The sequence below is a fragment of the Eleutherodactylus coqui genome, chromosome 3, assembly GCF_035609145.1.
Source record: "Eleutherodactylus coqui strain aEleCoq1 chromosome 3, aEleCoq1.hap1, whole genome shotgun sequence".
Taxonomy (NCBI): Eukaryota; Metazoa; Chordata; class Amphibia; order Anura; family Eleutherodactylidae; genus Eleutherodactylus; species Eleutherodactylus coqui.
The window spans coordinates 294,895,570-294,914,893 of NC_089839.1; the positions used below are offsets into that span (position 1 = coordinate 294,895,570).

At 44.4% G+C, this 19,324-nt stretch overlaps 1 protein-coding gene across 1 annotated transcript in view; it reads right to left on the bottom strand.

Annotated features, from left to right (window-relative positions):
• The window catches only part of HOOK1 (hook microtubule tethering protein 1), a 48,660-nt gene extending 30,105 nt beyond the window's left edge, over positions 1–18,555 (bottom strand). The window contains exons 1-4 of the mRNA XM_066597752.1: positions 18,417–18,555; positions 5,140–5,225; positions 2,337–2,409; positions 535–585 (exon numbers count right to left, since the gene is read on the bottom strand). Coding sequence (XP_066453849.1) covers positions 535–585; positions 2,337–2,409; positions 5,140–5,225; positions 18,417–18,461 — 255 coding nt within the window. The 5' untranslated portion in view covers positions 18,462–18,555. The remainder of the gene's footprint in view (positions 1–534; positions 586–2,336; positions 2,410–5,139; positions 5,226–18,416) is intronic.
• Positions 18,556–19,324: the final 769 nt, after the last annotated feature.

The window sequence follows — 19,324 nt, forward strand, 5'->3', positions numbered from 1 at the left end:
TGCCCAAGCTGACGGAGCTGCTGCAGCGGGGATGGGGGGAGTTCAGTAGGGAGGAGGCTCACCACCTTGTGGAATCTGTTCCCCGACATCTGAAGGCAGTGATTGACCATAAAGGTTTATCGACCTCTTATTGAGTAATCCAGGGATCACTCAGTGTATTTTCGGAATATCCTGACTATTAGATGTTGGGCAGAAGGAGACGTTTTCCTGTATTAGGCTACTTTCACGATATATCTGTCCGATTTTTGGACTGAAAAATTGGTCCAAAATTGGTCCAAAATAGCTCCCAGTCATTTTAATAGGTATATTCACACAGGCGTTCTTCATACTCGGACGGAAAGTCAGAGCACAAAATAAATAAATCAAAGTACGTCCAATTTTTGTCCGACTCTTGGATGAAAATATCACATGTGCCATCCGATGCGAGTTGCGCCTGAGAATATCGGGCGAAATCTTAAATTCATTTGTGTGCAAGTATCCTACGCTGTATCTCCGTCACAGGTGAGCCTAGATACCCTGGGGTCCTGCTCTTACCTCGCGGTAATAATCCACTATGCCTTGCAGAATCTTCTTCAGATTGCTGATCTGGACAGAGAAAAGGCAAAATTACACATAAATCGTTATAAAAACCACCACCATTTGTAGCTCTCATCACTGACGACATACAGACATACGGCTGCGGAACAAGGAATATTTAAAGCACATTTCCTCTATTATTTCAATGCTTTCTATAGCGCTGCCCCCACGATGCACTAGTACGATGCGGTTTGGCGCTGATCGCATCGTGTTTCAGCCATCCATCGGGCAAATACGTTTTAATGCAAAAAGAAATAGTAAAACGTGTTACTTGAAGCACCAATAAACTATAATTGGTCCCAAAGTGCCTACTTTAGACTACCCTATAGGCTCATTCACATGGGCATATGTAGATTTCAGTCCGTGAATACGCAGCATATTCTCAGACCGAAACACTGTGTATTAAGTGTGTGTTGCGGGTGTTTTTTTGCGTATGTAAGCACTGCGTTTTTCATGGGTTTTTTGACACCCATGGGTACTATGTGGCTCCTATCACAGTGTAGGGAAGGCAATCCGCTTGTATACTAGTACAGGTGTAGAAGACGAGCGAGCGCGAGATATGGAGCAGCAAGCAGGTCTCCGCAGCCTCCCATACACCCCTTCTCGGGTACCTGCCGTCATCCTCCTGTACGGTGATGTACAGACAATCTTCATACGTTATATCATATATATAGTGTGATGACTCCATATAACACTGACTAACAGACCCGCACGTATATTATTTACACGGTATTATGTCACACGGCCTCTTAAAGCTGCATTGTGGTTTACAAGAACTATAAAAGCGCCTGGTTATGTAACAACTCCTAACGTCTCCCAGAATGCAGAGCCTTCATTACTGCGGGAGAACAGCTGAGGCTTCATATTACTTCTACATTATGTAAACCCTGTTGAGCGAGTCATTGTTTTCTGTTGTCAGCCATTTATGAATTGAAGAAGTGAAGCTTTAGGCCACCAAAGTTAACAAAAACTTTCACACAGTTCATATAGATGGACCCTGATTTCCTGCTGCATTACAGATTAAGTTAAGATTTGGGTAGCAGAAGGAGAATTCTGTCACCTGCAATCCCACTTGGGATAAAGGAGGCCATGCCCACTAAAGTACAAGGCAGTTATACTGATCCTGTGTGTTACAGTCTGGCCAGGGCTACCTTCACTATTCTGCAGGCTTCAGAGTTAAAATCACCTGCTTGTACCCATGTGATTTGAATGCAGGGTTGTGGTTTAAAAAAAAATCAAGCAGAATAGTGAGTGCAGCTCTGGAGGATATTAAAGCATGTAACTCAGGATCAGTATAGGTAATGTATGTACACAGTGACTCCACCAGCAGAATAGTGAGTACAGCTCTGGAGTATAATACTGGATGTAACTCAGGATCAGTACAGGATAAGTAATGTAAGTACACAGTAACTCCACCAGCAGAATACTGAGTGCAGCTCTGGAGTATAATACAGGATGTAACTCAGGATCAGTACAGGATAAGTAATGTATGTACACAGTGACTCCACCAGCAGAATAGGGAGTGCAGCTCTGGAGTATAATACAGGATGTAGCTCAGGATCAGTACAGGAAAAGTAATGTATGTACACAGTGACTCCACCAGCAGAATAGTGAGTGCAGCTCTGCAGTATAATACAGGATGTAACTCAGGATCAGTACAGGATAAAAGTCACTCAATGGTCCATTAATGTTAAATACAACAATGAAGAATAAGCAAAAATTAAATATTTCTATTGCTCTTGCCTAATAATTATAAATACCTTTATCCTCCGGTTCTCTCCAACATCTTCCTTAATACGAGCTAACCAGGACTCATGGAAATAGGCGCCATCTCTATGGGAAGGACATAACTAATCAATGTGACTGAAAATCTAAACATGGGTGTAAAACTTTTGTCAATCAATTTGATTCGTCTTTGTCACCTTTGCATTCAGATGAATGACTGCCCATGTTGTGCAAGGACTACTTGAGTCCACCAGAACAGACGGGGATCCCCAGCGAGAGGATGCCCTCTTTGATGTTATTCAGGTATATGGACTGAAATAGACCAGGCAGAACTTGCTTACCAAGCCAGGAGCACAGCTCATCCCTAGTTCCCAACTTGTGATAACTCTTCCTTCAGAGCTAAAGAATCTGTAATCTGCATTCAGTCCAAGTATCCTTTGGTCACCACTGAACCTGCAAAGCAAGGATCCTTGCCCTGAATACAGACTACTAGAAGCAGAGGGGCCGATATTCAATATTATTCCTAGGTTACACCTTTGTATTACATACTACCCATATGCAGCAATGTGTGACTATTCAGAGATCGGGCAGTGCTGTGCCCGGGTATCTTTGCCAGTCTGAGACAGAATACATAATTCAGCAGGGCAAGTCAGGACTGGCAGGGCTAGGGGTGTGGGAACCTGCCGGAGGCTGACGGCTGTTTGTAGGGTTTTATGCTACTAGTTATAAAGTGCAGAACGAGGAAAGTTTAGGAAATCAATTTTTTAAAGGCCCCACGCTCCTGTGTTAGTATAGGGAGAACCTCTCTTCAAGTAAAGAGCGGCTAGAAACTGCGGCGCCTCTTACTTTGGAGGACCCATACTTAAATTACCGAGACGACTCATTCAATGGACAGCATGTAACCCTTCAGTTCTCCTGCAGCATTGCCGCAGGGGAAGTGAGCGCTTGATCCGCAGATTACAGCTGGTCTCAGGGGGTCCTAGCAGTGGGGTATTCTAGGATCGGCTCATTTTCTAGGGACCCTTCTAACACATTATATCCATTCACTAAGGGTGTATTCACACGGGTGCATCGCTTCTGTAAAATTGCGATTTTCACACATGAGACGGGACGACAAGTGTCTCTCACCGACTTCAATGGGAAACATTGTATCGCAAGGCATGCGAGTTCAATGCGATGTCTTTTAAGGTCCCATTGAAAAGAATGGGCGAGGCGTTCCCAGGGATGGCCCAAAGATAGAGCGTGCTCCTGTAAACATTTGTGTATGTTGTGTGCGCATCACAACGCCACAATATCGTTTGTGTGAATGCGCCCCAACAGCGATATCTCCACAGGCATTCCACCTATAAAATCCGTTGCAAACATCTGTAGCTCAGCTGCAGATTTATGCCCCATGGTTGAGGTTCCGCACATGGATTGAGCCCTTTGCAACGGGTGTGCAGAATCCTCGCCATGAGGTCACACATTACTTCTGTTTTCCACAACGCAGATTTCAAATTCAGGGTGGAAAAATCTACATTACTATTTAAATGAAGGTGATTCACATGTGGTGCCGATTTTTGCACAGAATTCACACCAAAACCCATTGTATGACCATACCCCAAGAGAAAATCCCCAAAATCAGGACTTGAAACACAACAGAGGGAAATCATAAACCAGGAATTTTGGGGTTAAAAAGTCAAAATGTAAAACTTTTCAGCATTTTATGCCAACCTTGTCACTTGTGCCAACAGTGACTGAGGTTTGGCAGGACAGGAGGGGGCGGGACTGCCTGCAGCGCATCAAATTCACTATAATTTCTGCTCATTCTGTTTGTGTTCGCCTACCTTTAGGTAATATTTCTGCACTGTTGTTTAGCTTCTTGCCTGGGTCCTTCTCAGGGACAGTATTTCAGACATGATCGCTCGAAGGGATAACTGAGGGCTACTTAGGGACAGTGGTGTCTGGTGTTAGGGTCAGAGTCAGTGACAGGTTAAGGAAAGGGACGTAGGGAGAGCTACAACTAGAAGAAGATTCCCTGGTTGTATTTCTCTTCCATGTAATCTGCAGCAGTCTCAGTGCAAGTTTCATCACCTTCATCTGGTTACCATCACTTCCTGCCCCTGTCATTTTAATGGTGGATCCCTAGTTTTGTAGTGGTGTTTTCTACTGTGTTGATACATGCTTCATATCTACTATTCTTACAATGTCCAGTTATTATACTATTTGACTCTACTGAGTACTCGGGGTATGCGAGTATTGGGAAACACAGTTAGTACCCAAGAAAGAAGGGTTACTGCTAAAGATGAAGACAAGTTCTGCCATCTAGGCAGCATTCACCCAGATTTTGTACCACATTGTGTGACCTTGTTTCAAGGTTCCATCACAGTTGTGGAAAAGGCAGTGTGATGGAACCCCCAAACAGAAACAAACAAGAGCCATTCACCTGCACTGTGAAACGGGCACCACTTTGGTGATGCTTTTCAAGGTTTCTGTTCATTTCCATCATATTTAGAGTAATGAATGGCGCAGTCGGCAAGGTTATTCTTTACTCCAAATAAAACGGAAAAAACAAAAACTTTGAAAATGGACACCAGAGTGATGTCGGTGTCACGATGCAAGTGAATGGCTGTGTTTGTTTCCATACAGGGGCCTCCATCACACTGTTGGTTCCACAGCTGTGACGGATCCCCGACCGGAATCGCACAGCATTTTAATTAACACTACGTGAATCTCCCTTAGTGTCCGGCCGGCGTGGTCACAGCTACAAAGAAACGGAACAACTATGGACAATTTTCTTACACAAATTTTCAAGACAATGATCGGGATAAGATCGGTTTCTTGTAAAATGCCACTTACATTTGATGAAGTACCTGCGCCATCGGAACGCCGCTGGTGAGATCCTCAATAGTTTTACATGGTGCTTTGGTGTTAAATGTCTGTAACTGCAGGGGAAAAAAAGGTTTAAAAGAGATCAGTTGGGATACATTAATGTCAGTCACATCTATCTATCTATCTATCTCATATCTATCTATCCCATATCTATCTATCTATCTATCTCATATCTATCTATCTCATATCTATCTATCTCATATCTATCTATCCATCTATCTATCTCATATCTATCTATCTATCTATCTCATATCTATCTATCTATCTATCTATCTATCTATCTATCTATCTATCTCATATCTATCTATCCCATATCTATCTATCTATCTATCTCATATCTATCTATCTCATATCTATCTATCCATCTATCTATCTCATATCTATCTATCTCATATTTATATATCTATCTATCTATCTTATATCTATCTATCTTATATCTATCTATCTATCTCATATCTATCCATCCATCCATCTATCTATCTCATATCTATCTATCTCATATCTATCTATCCCATATCTATCTATCCAATATCTATCTCATATAAATCTTAGGTCAATTGTTAATCCGGGTATACAGGCAGGTAGAAACTATTAGGGGTTGATCCAGGGACTAGTCTGATTGCCATTAGGAAGTCCGGAAGGAATTTTCCCCCAAATGGGCTAATTGGCTTCTGCCTCTTGGGGTTTTTGCCTTTCTCTGGATCAACAACACAGGAGGATAACAGGCTGAACTAGATGGACATTGTCTTCATTCGGCCTTACATACTATGTTACTATATCTATCTATCTCATATCTATCTATCTATCTAATATCTATCTCATATCTATCCCATATCTATCTCATATCTATCTCATATCTATCTCATATCTATCCCATATCTATCTCATATCTATCCCATATCTATCCCATATCTATATCATATCTAACCCATATCTATATCATATCTAACCCATATCTTATATCTATCCCATATCTATATCATATCTAACCCATATCTATCTAGCTATCTATCCCATATCTATCTTTCCCATATCTATCTATCTATCTATCTATCTCCTATCTATCTCATATCTATCCCATATCTATCCCATATCTATCCCATATCTATCCCATATCTATCCCATATCTATATCATATCTAACCCATATCTATATCATATCTAACCCATATCTTATATCTATCCCATATCTATATCATATCTAACCCATATCTATCTAGCTATCTATCCCATATCTATCTATCTATCTCATATCTATCTACCCCATATCTATCTATCTATCTATCTATCTATCTATCTATCCCATATCTATCTATCCCATATCTATCTACCCCATATCTATCTACCCCATATCTATCTATCTATCTCATATCTATCTATCTATCCCATATCTATCTATCCCATATCTATCTATCCCATATCTATCTATCTCATATCTATCTATCCCATATCTATCTATCCCATATCTATCTATCCCATATCTATCTACCCCATATCTATCTACCCCATATCTATCTACCCCATATCTATCTATCTCATATCTATCTATCTATCCCATATCTATCTATCTATCTATCTATCTATCTATCTATCTATCCCATATCTATCTATCTATCTATCTATCTATCTATCTATCCCATATCTATCTATCTATCTATCCCATATCTATCTATCTCATATCTATCTATCCCATATCTATCTATCTATCTATCTATTTATCTATCTATCTATCCCATATCTATCTATCCCATATCTATCTACCCCATATCTATCTACCCCATATCTATCTATCCCATATCTATCTATCTATCTATCTATCCCATATCTATCTATCTATCTATCCCATATCTATCTATCTATCTATCTCATATCTGTCTATCTATCTCATATCTGTCTATCTATCTCATATCTGTCTATCTATCTCATATCTGTCTATCTATCTCATATAAATCTTAGGTCAATTGTTAATCCGGGTATACAGGCAGGTAGAAACTATTAGGGGTTGATCCAGGGACTAGTCTGATTGCCATTAGGGAGTCGGGAAGGAATTTTCCCCCAAATGGGCTAATTGGCTCCTGCCTCTTGGGGGTTTTGCCTTCCTCTGGATCAACAACATAGGAGGATAAACAGGCTGAACTAGATGGACATTGTCTTCATTCAGCCTTACATACTATGTTACTATATCTATCTATCTCCTATCTATCTCCTATCTATCTCCTATCTATCTATCTATCTCCTATCTATCTATCTATCTATCTATCTCATATCTATCTATCTATCTATCTATCTATCTCATATCTATCTCCTATCTATCTATCTCCTATCTATCTATCTCCTATCTATCTATCTCCTATCTATCTATCTCCTATCTATCTATCTATCTATCTATCTATCTCTCTTTCTTATATATTGACTCTCTCATGTCTCTCACATTTATTCTATATCATAAAGGCAACAGTTTAGTCTATTTTACAACGTTATTACAGTATAATAGCAAAAATTACACTTTTTTGGATTATCCAGATCCTCATCCTTGCTTACAATCTGATTCCTGCTGGCTGGTTTCAGCCAGCTCAGTGGACATTATACTGCAGTCACGGTGGAATCTCCTTATCAGGGATCTAAGGGCAAATATGCCGTATCTTCCATTCATGGATGTTGTAACCCACCACCAGAAGCCTCGTCGTCACACATCTCTCTGACGGAAGAAATGTATATCTGTATATGGATCTGGCTGCACTTGCCATAATGGTCGCTCCGCAGCTCGTCCTCTTACAAGGAGGTGACTATATGTGACGACTGCCATCAACCACATGGGGCCAAAGACCTCAAGTCAGGTTTACCGTCACCTCATTTTTCAGTGGCTAAGAAGCACGATGTCATACTGTCCTAATGCAGTATGCAAATGTTTGTTAGCGAAGCTGCGGCAAGCACTTCACTGTCATGTAGCCCATCACAATGTATGAGAGACAGGGAGAGCTCCAAGCGTTACACCTCCCCTCCTCACATCACCCCACCAGCAGAATAGTGAGTGCAGCTCTGCAGTATAATACAGGATGTAACTCAGGAGCAGTACAGGATAAGTAATGTATGTACACAGTGACTCCACCAGCAGAATAGTGAGTGCAGCTCTGCAGTATAATACAGGATGTAATTCAAGATCAGTACAGGATAAGTAATGTATGTACACAGTGACTCCACCAGCAGAATAGTGAGTGCAGCTCTGCAGTATAATACAGGATGTAATTCAAGATCAGTACAGGATAAGTAATGTATGTACACAGTGACTTCACCAGCAGAATAGTGAGTGCAGCTCTGGAGTATAATACAGGATGTAACTCAGGATCAGTACAGGATAAGTAATGTATGTGCACAGTGACTCCACCAGCAGAATAGAGAGCGCAGCTCTGGAATATAATACAGGATACGTAATGTATGTACACAGTGACTCCACCAGCAGAATAGTGAGTGCAGCTCTGGAGTATAATACCAGATGTAACTCAGGATCAGTACAGGATAAGTAATGTATGTACACAGTGACTCCACCAGCATAATAGTGAGTGCAGCTCTGGAGTATAATACAGGATGTAACTCAGGATCAGTACAGGATAAGTAATGTATGTACACAGTGACTCCACCAGCAGAATAGTGAGTGCAGCTCTGGAGTATAATACAGGATGTAACTCAGGATCAGTACAGGATAAGTAATGTATGTACACAGTGACTCCACCAGCAGAATAGTGAGTGCAGCTCTGGAGTAAAATATAGGATATAACTCAGGATCAGTGCAGGATAAGTAATGTATGTATATAGTGACTCCACCAGCAGAATAGTGAGTGCAGCTCTGAAGTATAATACAGGATGTAACTCAGGATCAGTACAGGATAAGTAATGTATGTACAGAGTAACTCCTCCAGCAGAATAGTGAGTGCAGCTCTGGAGTAAAATATAGGATGTAACTCAGGATCAGTGCAGGATAAGTAATGTATGTACACAGTGACTCCACCAGCAGAATAGTGAGTGCAGCTCTGGAGTATTACAGGATGTAACTCAGGGTCAATACAGGATAAGTAATGTATGAACACAGTGACTCCACCAGCAGAATAGTGAGTGCAGCTCTGGAGTATAATACAGGGCATGAGGATATATAAATACATTTAGACTGATGTCCTGGATGTCACCGTGATGTGACCGGGTTACACATTCCTGCAGCGGGTAGTGAAACTAATCCCAGGTGTAAATATTCCAAGAGAAAAGAGGAAATATTCAAATGATGAAAACCAGTCGCACAGAGGAATCCGGATACTTTGTGGTTACTAATAGCTTCTTTATGCGGCAGCTTCTTCGGGTCATACACACACCCAGGAGTTGTCAGGACCGGTTCTACTGGTATTCGCAGTGCGAGAGAGTGAGCGCTGCAGAGAAGCCATATGTACGGCGCGAGCTATGCCTGAGCCGGAGAAATCGCCAGTTGTGCATCTGCTTGACAAAACTGCGCCATAGTCATAGAAACTGGTGCGGACGTGCAGAAGTGGTGTATATATATATATACACACACACACACACACGTACACACACACAGATACCACATTCATGTAGCATCAGGCTTCTTCCCCTATACAAAAACCTTCTATTTGCAGATGTGTTCAAAATATGCGCAATTTTGCCCCTCATATATAAAGCAGGACCCCAGCTCCCAAACAAAGAGAAAAATGTCTGCCATTGCAGTAACCCAGCTTTCCTAGATTCCTGAAAAGCAGATCTACCCAATTACAAGGGAGTACTTGATAATTGTGCAGATTTGCCATTCAGGTGTCCAATAAAGTTGTAGCAAATGCAGCGGCGGCCATATTGGTTGTCACCCAGCTTTGCCATACGTAGGCATAACTAAGAAACAGGTTTCAGTTTAAGGGTATATTCACACGGCAAATCTTTCATCCAATTTTCAGACAAAAAATAAATCAGAATGTGGTTGGAAATAAAGCGCAGTATTGTACGGTATTGCAGTGCAGCATATAGACAGCGCAGTGTTATATATGGCTATATTCAAGGGGCGTTTTTTTTTTTTTTTGGACAAACATTCCAAGCAAAAAAATTTCAGCATGTCCTATGTTATTGCAATTTTCAGAGGAAAATCACCCACATAAGTCTATGGATGCGTTTAAACAACTGGACTGCACTAGTTTATTGTAATTAAAATCCGGGTTTAACGCCTGTAACAACGGTAAGCATAAACAAATAAATGCGCCAAAGTGGTAAGAAAAAAAACTTTGGTTTCAGAGGAAATAAGTATTACTCAGGGGAAATTTAGCTCAACTTCTCTGTTTATTGTATAAGCGGCATATATACACGTTTCGAGGCCACTAAGGCTCTTCCTCAGTATCTGCTGGGGACAAGCGCCTGCAGCGGGGAGCAGGGTTCCGGGTGCAGCACCTCCTGCCCTTCTCTCGTGAATGATGCTGGGACTATCCTGACACATCTCCGCAGCAGATACTGATGAAGAGGCTTGATAGCCTCGAAACGTGTATATATGCCGATTATACAATATACAGAGAGATTGCGCAAAATTTCCCCTGAGAAATCAGATTACTTTCTCTGGTTGCGCCTGTTTACCAAAGTTTTTTATCACTTTGGCGCTTGTAGTTCACACTTTCACCATGAAGCCTGTGGCTTTTCGAGGTTGGCTGCACCTGTGGTAGAGAGGACTTCCTGTACCGCACAGTCCCTAAAGACACAGGCGTAACGTTCTTTTTCGTATTCGGGTTGCTCTACCTTCCCCTCTTTCTACTATTGAGAACAGGAGGTGCCAAGGGTGAACATATTTATACGGTTTTCTGTTTTTTTTTCCTTTAATGTGCAGAAAAATCTGATGCAAAATGGATGGAAAAAAAAAATAAAAAAAATCACACTGGAAAAAAATGTAAAAAACGCATGAAAAAAAAAGACAATTTTTTTTTTCGAGACTGAAAAAAAACACCAATATGCATACAGCCTAATTGCGCAAATTGCCCAATTTACCCCTTACATAACCTGGCATCCTGCACGGGTTGCAGTCGGTCGCAGATGTTGCAGTACTTACTGTTAAGTTGCACTTTCCTGTAGTACAGCTTCGGCCGGGCCCACACAAGCGTAATTTGCTGCGTGTCACCCGCAAGAAATATGCGCGTGAAACGCAGCAGGTACGCAATCACATTGTGCTCTTACTGGTGCTTCCAATCGCCATGCAGTACCTTGACGTCTATGCCAACATAATATGCGCCAAGATAGAACATGCTGCGATTTGTCTTGCGCACGTATTTCAATGCAATTAGTGCGAGCGGCAGCCTATGGCAGATTAGTGCAGCATGCAAAACCCGCACGTGTAATATGCTGTGACCACACGCTTGTGTGAGCTCAGCCTATTGCTGCCTAACCAGGCACATGAACAGAATGCCAGAACTACAGTGAAGACTGACAGAGCGAGTAATGATATAATTCTGCATTGCACTGTGGATTTCTATTCTCTTTGGGGCACGTGGAAAGCTGGGTGACAACCGGCGTGGATTATGTAATAGTTGCCCTGTGTGACCTCAGGGACGGAGTCTCGGAGCTTCCAGGTAGTTGCCGCTTCCCTTCTTGGCAATGACAATGTAAGCGGCGTCACCCGAGTCCTTGAAGAGCAAATACCCGGATTAGGCCGCTGATTCCATTAAGTAACAGCATTTACTGAATGGCCAATGTCACACTAAATATAGAGGAAGTGCGGGAGGAAGTAATCCCAGCAGCAGAGTGAGGCTGGCACCCAGGGCACCAGGCATGGCACCTCTGCCACCGACCGCTCCTGCGTCTACCGGATCTATACACGATCTACAGAAAAGGTCCCTTGCATATTTAACTGATCTTAAAGGGAACCCGCCAGCTGCTTAAAGTACCGGAAGGGACCGTTCAGACGGGACGGAACATTCCGCAACACTGTTGCAAAATATGCCGCCCCGGAATTTTGCGCTAAAATCCGCACGGCTAATTACGTATTTTGATGCGGAATTGTTGGCACCATTCTGCGACTTTCAATTCCACATTAAAATCTGCATATTAGCGTGCGGATTTTGGGGTGAACGTTCTGCAGGCGGGCGGATTCCACAACGATGCTGCGAAGTATTCCAAACCGTGTGAAAGGTCCCCAAACTGACTTCTGGTGCCATTAGGGAGGTGGCAGGGAGCCGGGTGATGGATTTTTATACTCTCCGTGGATCCCGTGGTGCCCGGCCGCTGCAGTCTACGTGGCGCGCGAATAGCTGACCCTTTTCAGACTCCCATAAGTGCCTTCCCTAAAAGGAATCGTATGGGAGAGCGCGCACATAGCAGTCTAAGGAAAGTCCGTTTTTCGTGCGCTGCAAGGATTTCAGCAGTGGGCACCACGGGATCCAGGGAGCGGGCGAGTAGAAGAATCCATCACCCGGCTCCCTGTCACCTCACTGTCAGCACCATAAGTCAGGCAGGTGACAGGTTCCCTTTAAGTGACATCCTGTATTATACTCCAGAGCTGCGCTCACTATGCTTATGTGCATCTTCACACTTAATTTGTTGGATGTGCGGACTTTTATTTTGTTGGCATTGCCTCCCACTGCTGATTGGCAGATTTTTCCCTACACTGTGCACAGGGAAAAAGCTGCCCATTGGTAGTGGATGGGCAGCGTTAGCCCAACCTTCATTAATACCCGATGAAGCATGATTTAATGAGAAGTGCCAGTTACTAGCTTATGCCACCCAGGTGATGGGCATGATCTTGATCTTTAAAGGGATGCATCTCAAGTTGAATTCTAATCATAACCCAAGTGCCAAAACGCATGTATGTGCCGCGCAATAAGTGCCCAGTATGTGGCCTATTACAAGTCCTTTCCAAAAGGGTCGCCAACCTATATTCCATATTCTCCGCTCCGCACAAGGGGGGCTTCGTGCCTCAGACTTCCCAGCTCCCCTACCACCTAGCATCGATCAGCCACCTACAGGAAGCAATTAAAGGGGTTTTCTGGGACTACACTATCGCTGACCTATCCTTAGGGTAGGTCAAAAGGGGTATGCCGCTTGTAATTCCCGCTTATTGAAGTGACACTGGCACATGGGTGAGCACCGCTGTCCATAGCGGGCACAGCACCGTACATTGTCTAACAGCTGTACCTGGTTGAATGGGACTGATCAATGAGCGTGACGTAGCAGACCCAAGTTCCACAGCCTCTTCAATCAGCTGATCAGCGGTGAGCTCGATGGTGGACCCTGCTGATCAATTATTGAGGACCTGTCCTTATAGTGTAGTCCTGGAAAACCCCTTCAAATATTCATCAGAGGGCAGGGAATAGTTAAAAATAACGAACAAGCTGACACTCCCCTCTCTGATGCCCCACCGACCCAGTGCCATCGCTCCTGGCCTCGTCTTTGGTTACAAACTGCAGCGGTGTCCATACAGCACGTAGTCACTGACAGCCAATGCAAGCAAAGACGGTGGTAAGGACAGAACCAGCCGGACGTTAGAGCGGTGAGGATAGGGCACTTTACGGGGCAACTATCGCTCACAGTCTTGCTGGAGACAGCGAATTCGGGCGCCAATTGTACCACGTGCACGCGGCCGCCGACAAGGCATTGAGCGACAAATCACTGACTTGTCAAAGGCGCCTGAATGTTTGAGCGACTCCCGTATACTGTGAGTCGAGGCGGGTGACCAAAACGATCCCCGGCAGCTCCACCTGCATTCACTTGCCTGACTTCGCTCCCGTGTAAAGCGCAGGCGACAATCACGTGTAAAGGGAGCTTATGGCTTTGTTAGTTATTGTTAACCGTCCCCTGCCCGATTTTCAAATAACTTGGGAAGCCCCTTTAAGACAGTCTGTGTACACCCGGGTCCAGGTCTCCTCCCGCACACCTACCTGCTCCAGCTACTCATAAGAGCAGATCCTACGCTTTATTAACTCTGGCAGAGAGGTAATCGGTGACCTGGAAAAGCACAATCGGCTCTGTAGACAATTAATGGAGAGACGAGTCCGAGTGCCAACACGGATCCTAAGCCTTAAAGCAACATTTTACAGCTAAATGCTGCATACAATGTACATAGGGTACGGATCCTGAGTGATACAAGGTCTTCTTTTTCATTCACATCTAAAGCTAAATCCAGAATTCTGCTGGTTTCCTGTTAACAGAGAGCAGTGCATTGTGGGAGCTATGATGATGCATCATTAAAGTGACGCTGGTGCAAAGGACAGTGGCGCTGGTGCAAAGGACAGTGGTGCTCTTCAATGCTTACATCTTAGCACCAACCTGTTCGTACTCCAGAAGGCCATATTATTTATGGCGACTGTTCTGAGCCTACAAGCTCGTCCCTCTGAAGTGAATGTGACAAGCCTGACTCAGAATGGCTGCGATAAAAAAATATGGCGGTCAGAGAAAGGAGAGGACAGCGCTCAGACGAGGCTTCAGCGGTCGCAAGAGAACTGCAGTCCCTTCAGTCAGCTGATCAGCGAGGATCCCAAGTGGTGGCCCCCCATTAATTGATGATGATGGCTTATCCTGAGGACGGGCTGTCAATTTTTAAAGGCTGCACAGCTAATTTAAGAGTTCGTTAACACGTAGCAAGCGTATTTTGACGGGGTGTTTGCTGCAGATCCGGAATGAAATATTAGAAGAAAAAGCACGTTATGCAGCACTTGTTCTTCCGGTAAAATGGCGGGAAACTGAGCTGAAACTCTTTCGGCGCTATTTGTTTCAGTCATAGGACGCACCCGTTCAGTCAGAGGAATCCCCTTTCTTGCTCCCCGATGTGAAAGCAGCTTACTGCATTTTTTATGTGGATGTAGGCCGCCTTCACACGGGCGTATTTGTGTTCGCAATACGCAGAGAATAAAACCCATTTCGGTCGCGCAAAAAAAAAAAAAAGGACATGCTCTATTTTTCTGCATATTTGCCCACAAAAGGTCCCCATAGAAGTCAATTGCGCAGGAAAAAGAACAAACCTGGAACTAATTGGCCGTTTCAATCAGTGCGCCTTTGTTTGATGCGCAAAAAGTACAGTAAAATACGCCGATGCGCACGCAAAAAAAGCATAGTTCATCCCGCAAATATGCAGCGCTGAGGTGGCAAAAGTAGGCATTCTGCTCGTGGGAAGCCGGCCTTAAACCGTGAAATGTTATTAAAGCGAGCTGTAGAAGAGCCATCGGAGAGAACCAGGCGCCCGCGGCTGCATCTGACCGCCAGGCCCCCGCACGCACGGATCCTCTGTGAAGGAATTGAATGCCTTCTTGCAAATTTAATGACTCGGCTTGCAGCCTGCTGCAGCACTTACCAAACACCGGGGCTTATTCACTATGCAAAATACAACAGATTTCTGGCGCAAATTACTAAAAAAAAACCATGGCTTTTGGAGTAAACTAAAGCAAGTAATAAGCGGTCTAAACTTAGACTAGACAGTCTTAAAATTCTTCGTATTTATCATTTAGTGGCGCATTATAGACTGTCTAATCTACGTTTACACTGTGCAACTTTTAGACAGTATTAGTAAATAAGCCCCAGACTCCATGCTGTACATTTCTGTAATGGGAAACAGTCAGCAGGAAGGGGTTTCTTCACTAAATTCCATATATATATACACACATAACAAGGTATATCGTAACATAAAATAAATTTATGATAATGAATGTATCAAAAAGTATCAATACAATTAAAGGGCTTTTCCAGGACTTGACTACGGATGACTCGGGGTGGGTCACCAATAGAGTTGTCTGGCGGGGTCTGCCACTCAGGATCCCCACCAATTGTTTTTTACGGCGACTCGTGGAATCAAATTGCGATTTACACAAGCAGAGGGGAAAAAAAATCGCAGCATGTTCTATTTTCACTTGGATTCCACAATGAAGTCAATGAAAGCCGTCCGGCCCGCAGCCCATCCGCAACTGACACTGCGGATGGGTCACGGGTGCCGCATCATCGCATGTTGTTGGGAAACAGTGGGCAAAAAAAAATAGTGACATCACTTGGACCTTTTTGAGTGTTTTTTGCTCGCATGAAAAACACAGTGAATACGGATGCAGCACACGTAAAAAAAAAAAATCATACGCACTACTTATGCAGTGCAAACGGCGCAATTTTCACGCGCTGACAGTGCATACGCTCGTGTGATGTGCGCCAAGTCTGTGGCATGTCCATTTAGGCAGCGGATTTTCACCACGAATTTCACTGCTGCGAGCGGCGGGATGAAATCCGCGGCAAATCCGCATTGTCCTCTTCAAAAAATCCACAGCGAACCCGCCAAGTGTGAGCGCACTCTACAGGCTTCAGATAAGCCATCTGTACAACGTGAAAAATGAGCAAGTGGGAGCAAATGTGCCCCCCCCCCCCAACACCACGGCTGACAGGTCTGCAGGGGAAGGTAGGAGAGATAAGCCGTCCCCTGCGGAACGACCAGCAGACCCTCCACCAACATAACGGACTCAATTACAGGAATAGGTGAATAGTTTAACGAATCCTGATTGAAAATCCCCCATTTTTATCTTTATACGGTTTTCCTCCCCCGCTGTTCATCCGCCAATCTGCTGCACAGAAAGGACGGCGACGTCTACACATCACGGAGGACCCGTCCATCGTTCTCACAGCCGGTTCACGGACAAACGGGACCGGATATAAAGAGAAACATGACAAGTTCTAAATCAGCGTCTTTTAAACATCTTGCTTCTTTATTGGCGCACAGCGCTCCGCGAGACGCGGCTCAGCCCCTCCGAAGACTGATCAACTCTATAAGTCTACTTTTACTTCTGGGGTTCGACGGGGGCATGGCTGGTCTTAACCCGTGCAGTCATACAGGCACCAGCCTGTAGGGGGAAGCCTGGCGGATGTAGGCGGGGGCGATCACCCCCAGTAGGTCCACCTGGTCAAGTGATCTTCTTCCTCTGTGCAGCAGCATCTTGTGAAGCTACATGAATCCCCCCCGCTGTTTCCTCCACCCAGATATCCTGAGGTGCTTCTTGGTTCTGGTGCTGAATTGATGTACTGAGCTTGGTTCCGGTGTTGTATTTGTCATGAGCTCGCTTCTGGTATGGTTTTTATAATATAAACTAAGTTCTAGTACAGTACTTATGTTATGAGCTTGGTTCTGGTACCACATTTATGTTGTGATCTGATAACACATTTCTGTTATGAGCTTGGTTCTGGTGCTGTATTTATGTACTGAGTTTGGTTCTGGTGTTGTATTTACTTTATTAGCTTGGTTCTGGTGCTGTATTTATTCACTAGACTATCGTGGTGTGGGCACGCTGCTTTCTGGGCAAGCAGAATACAGGCAGACTGCCTATCAGTGCAATTTATAGCATTTTCTTCTTATGACGGGGCGCCAAAAATTCCACACTGACCTAAGGCCGGCAGTAGATGGGAGGTGCGGAGTGAAGGATTGTGATTCTCATACTGACTTACCTCCCTGTTCCTTCACTGTCCATCTGCAAACCCAGCAAAGGGTCATTGCCTGCATGGGAACACATAACGTGAGGACGGCGGGTGCGACCAGGAGGCGTCCGCTCAACCCACAGAGCGCCAGGATAGGGGGTGGACGGCGAGAGAACAGGGAGGCAAGTCAGTATGAAAGTCGCGCCCCGGACTCAGCCCCCCCCCCCCCCCCCGCAGGCTTACTCCTGGGTCTCGCAGCTCATGACGCTTTGCTTTAGGTAAATCAGGGATATAATTTACATTTTCGTTTTATTCATTTTTCTATTTATTTTGTTTAATACGGATTTTAAAAAAATAGTAAATAATTTTTTCCGGATAAAATCATTACTGCTCATTTGCTGGCAGATCCCGAAGCTCTTGTGTCATGCTGGGACCGGTAGTTCTACACTTCCAGGCTATCGCAGGACGGATGTCGCGTGAAGCTGTACGCGTCGCCCGCTTACGATTTTTGCAGATATTTTTTTCTTTTTACGTGAATGCAGTATTTTTTTTTCATAGTCAAGAACAAAAGTGGCGCGACGCAAGTCGTCATCAAACCTCCAATAAATATTCATCCGACTGCGGGGAAAAAAATGTCCGTTGAGCGCGATAACACAACAATTATAGCGTAATCACATTATAATGGTCATCTGCATTAATATCCAGCAGCAGATGCAGTAAGTACACCATATCCAGGTGTGAATGCCCCTCTCTGATCCCCCACACATCTATGATGACGTCACGCATGCCCCCCTCCCATCAACCACACACCTATGACGTCAGTGCTGCCCCCTTCCCTCATCTTACCCAGATGATAAGGCTCTCGCACAGCTCGTTCTCGTTCCCGGCCATCTCTTCCCTGTCACCACTTCTTTTTCCTCCTGATCCTGTTGACCTCACCTGGGAACTGAGAAGGAGGGAGCAGAGCTACGGTACTGAGAACAGCTCCTTCTCCGCTGTGACGTAAGACCCCGTTCTCTGAATGGAACGTACGCGACCAGAATAACGTAAATCTCTTCAGTGAATAGCCCATTCACGTACGCCCCCTAGCGTCTTCGCTTGTAGTCACGCCCACAACGGATGACAGGTGACGTCCACGCCCCCCCAGACGCGCAGCAGATGATTGACTGAAGTTCAGACCAATCAGCCTAAGGAAATGGGACCTGTTATTGTTTTATTGGTTCAGTTGCCAATATAGGCGGGTCTTCTAGTATTCCCGCCTTAGAGACAACGAGTGGTGGCAGCGTCAGTACCTCACAGCGTGGACGGTGCTGCCTCATGGCCGAAAGACCGTGTAGACAGATGTGTAAAAATAAGGGGCCTGTACCTCACACATAAGAGGTGCTGGGCGTAGAGCCGGCCATGGAGTTACCTCACACAAGTGACATTAAAGGCAACCTGCCCTCAGGTTTACACAGTGCAATCCACCATAAACATTTAACACGCCGCTAATGGCATTTCCTTATTGCTAATTAGTTTTGTCCCCAGCGACATGGTACCTCACGATCGGTCTTACATGGATGGGTCGGATTCCGCATGCTTGCGGCCCTGCCTTCATTTGTATTGCAGATGACTGCGGACGCTCGCCGTCATACAAATCTGTGTTTTGCACATCGCCGTTGCTAAAACGGCGATGGCGCGGGTACCCGTAACCTATCCGCCATGTCAATTACTGATGGGCCACGGGTCGGACGGCTTCTATTGACTTCAATGGA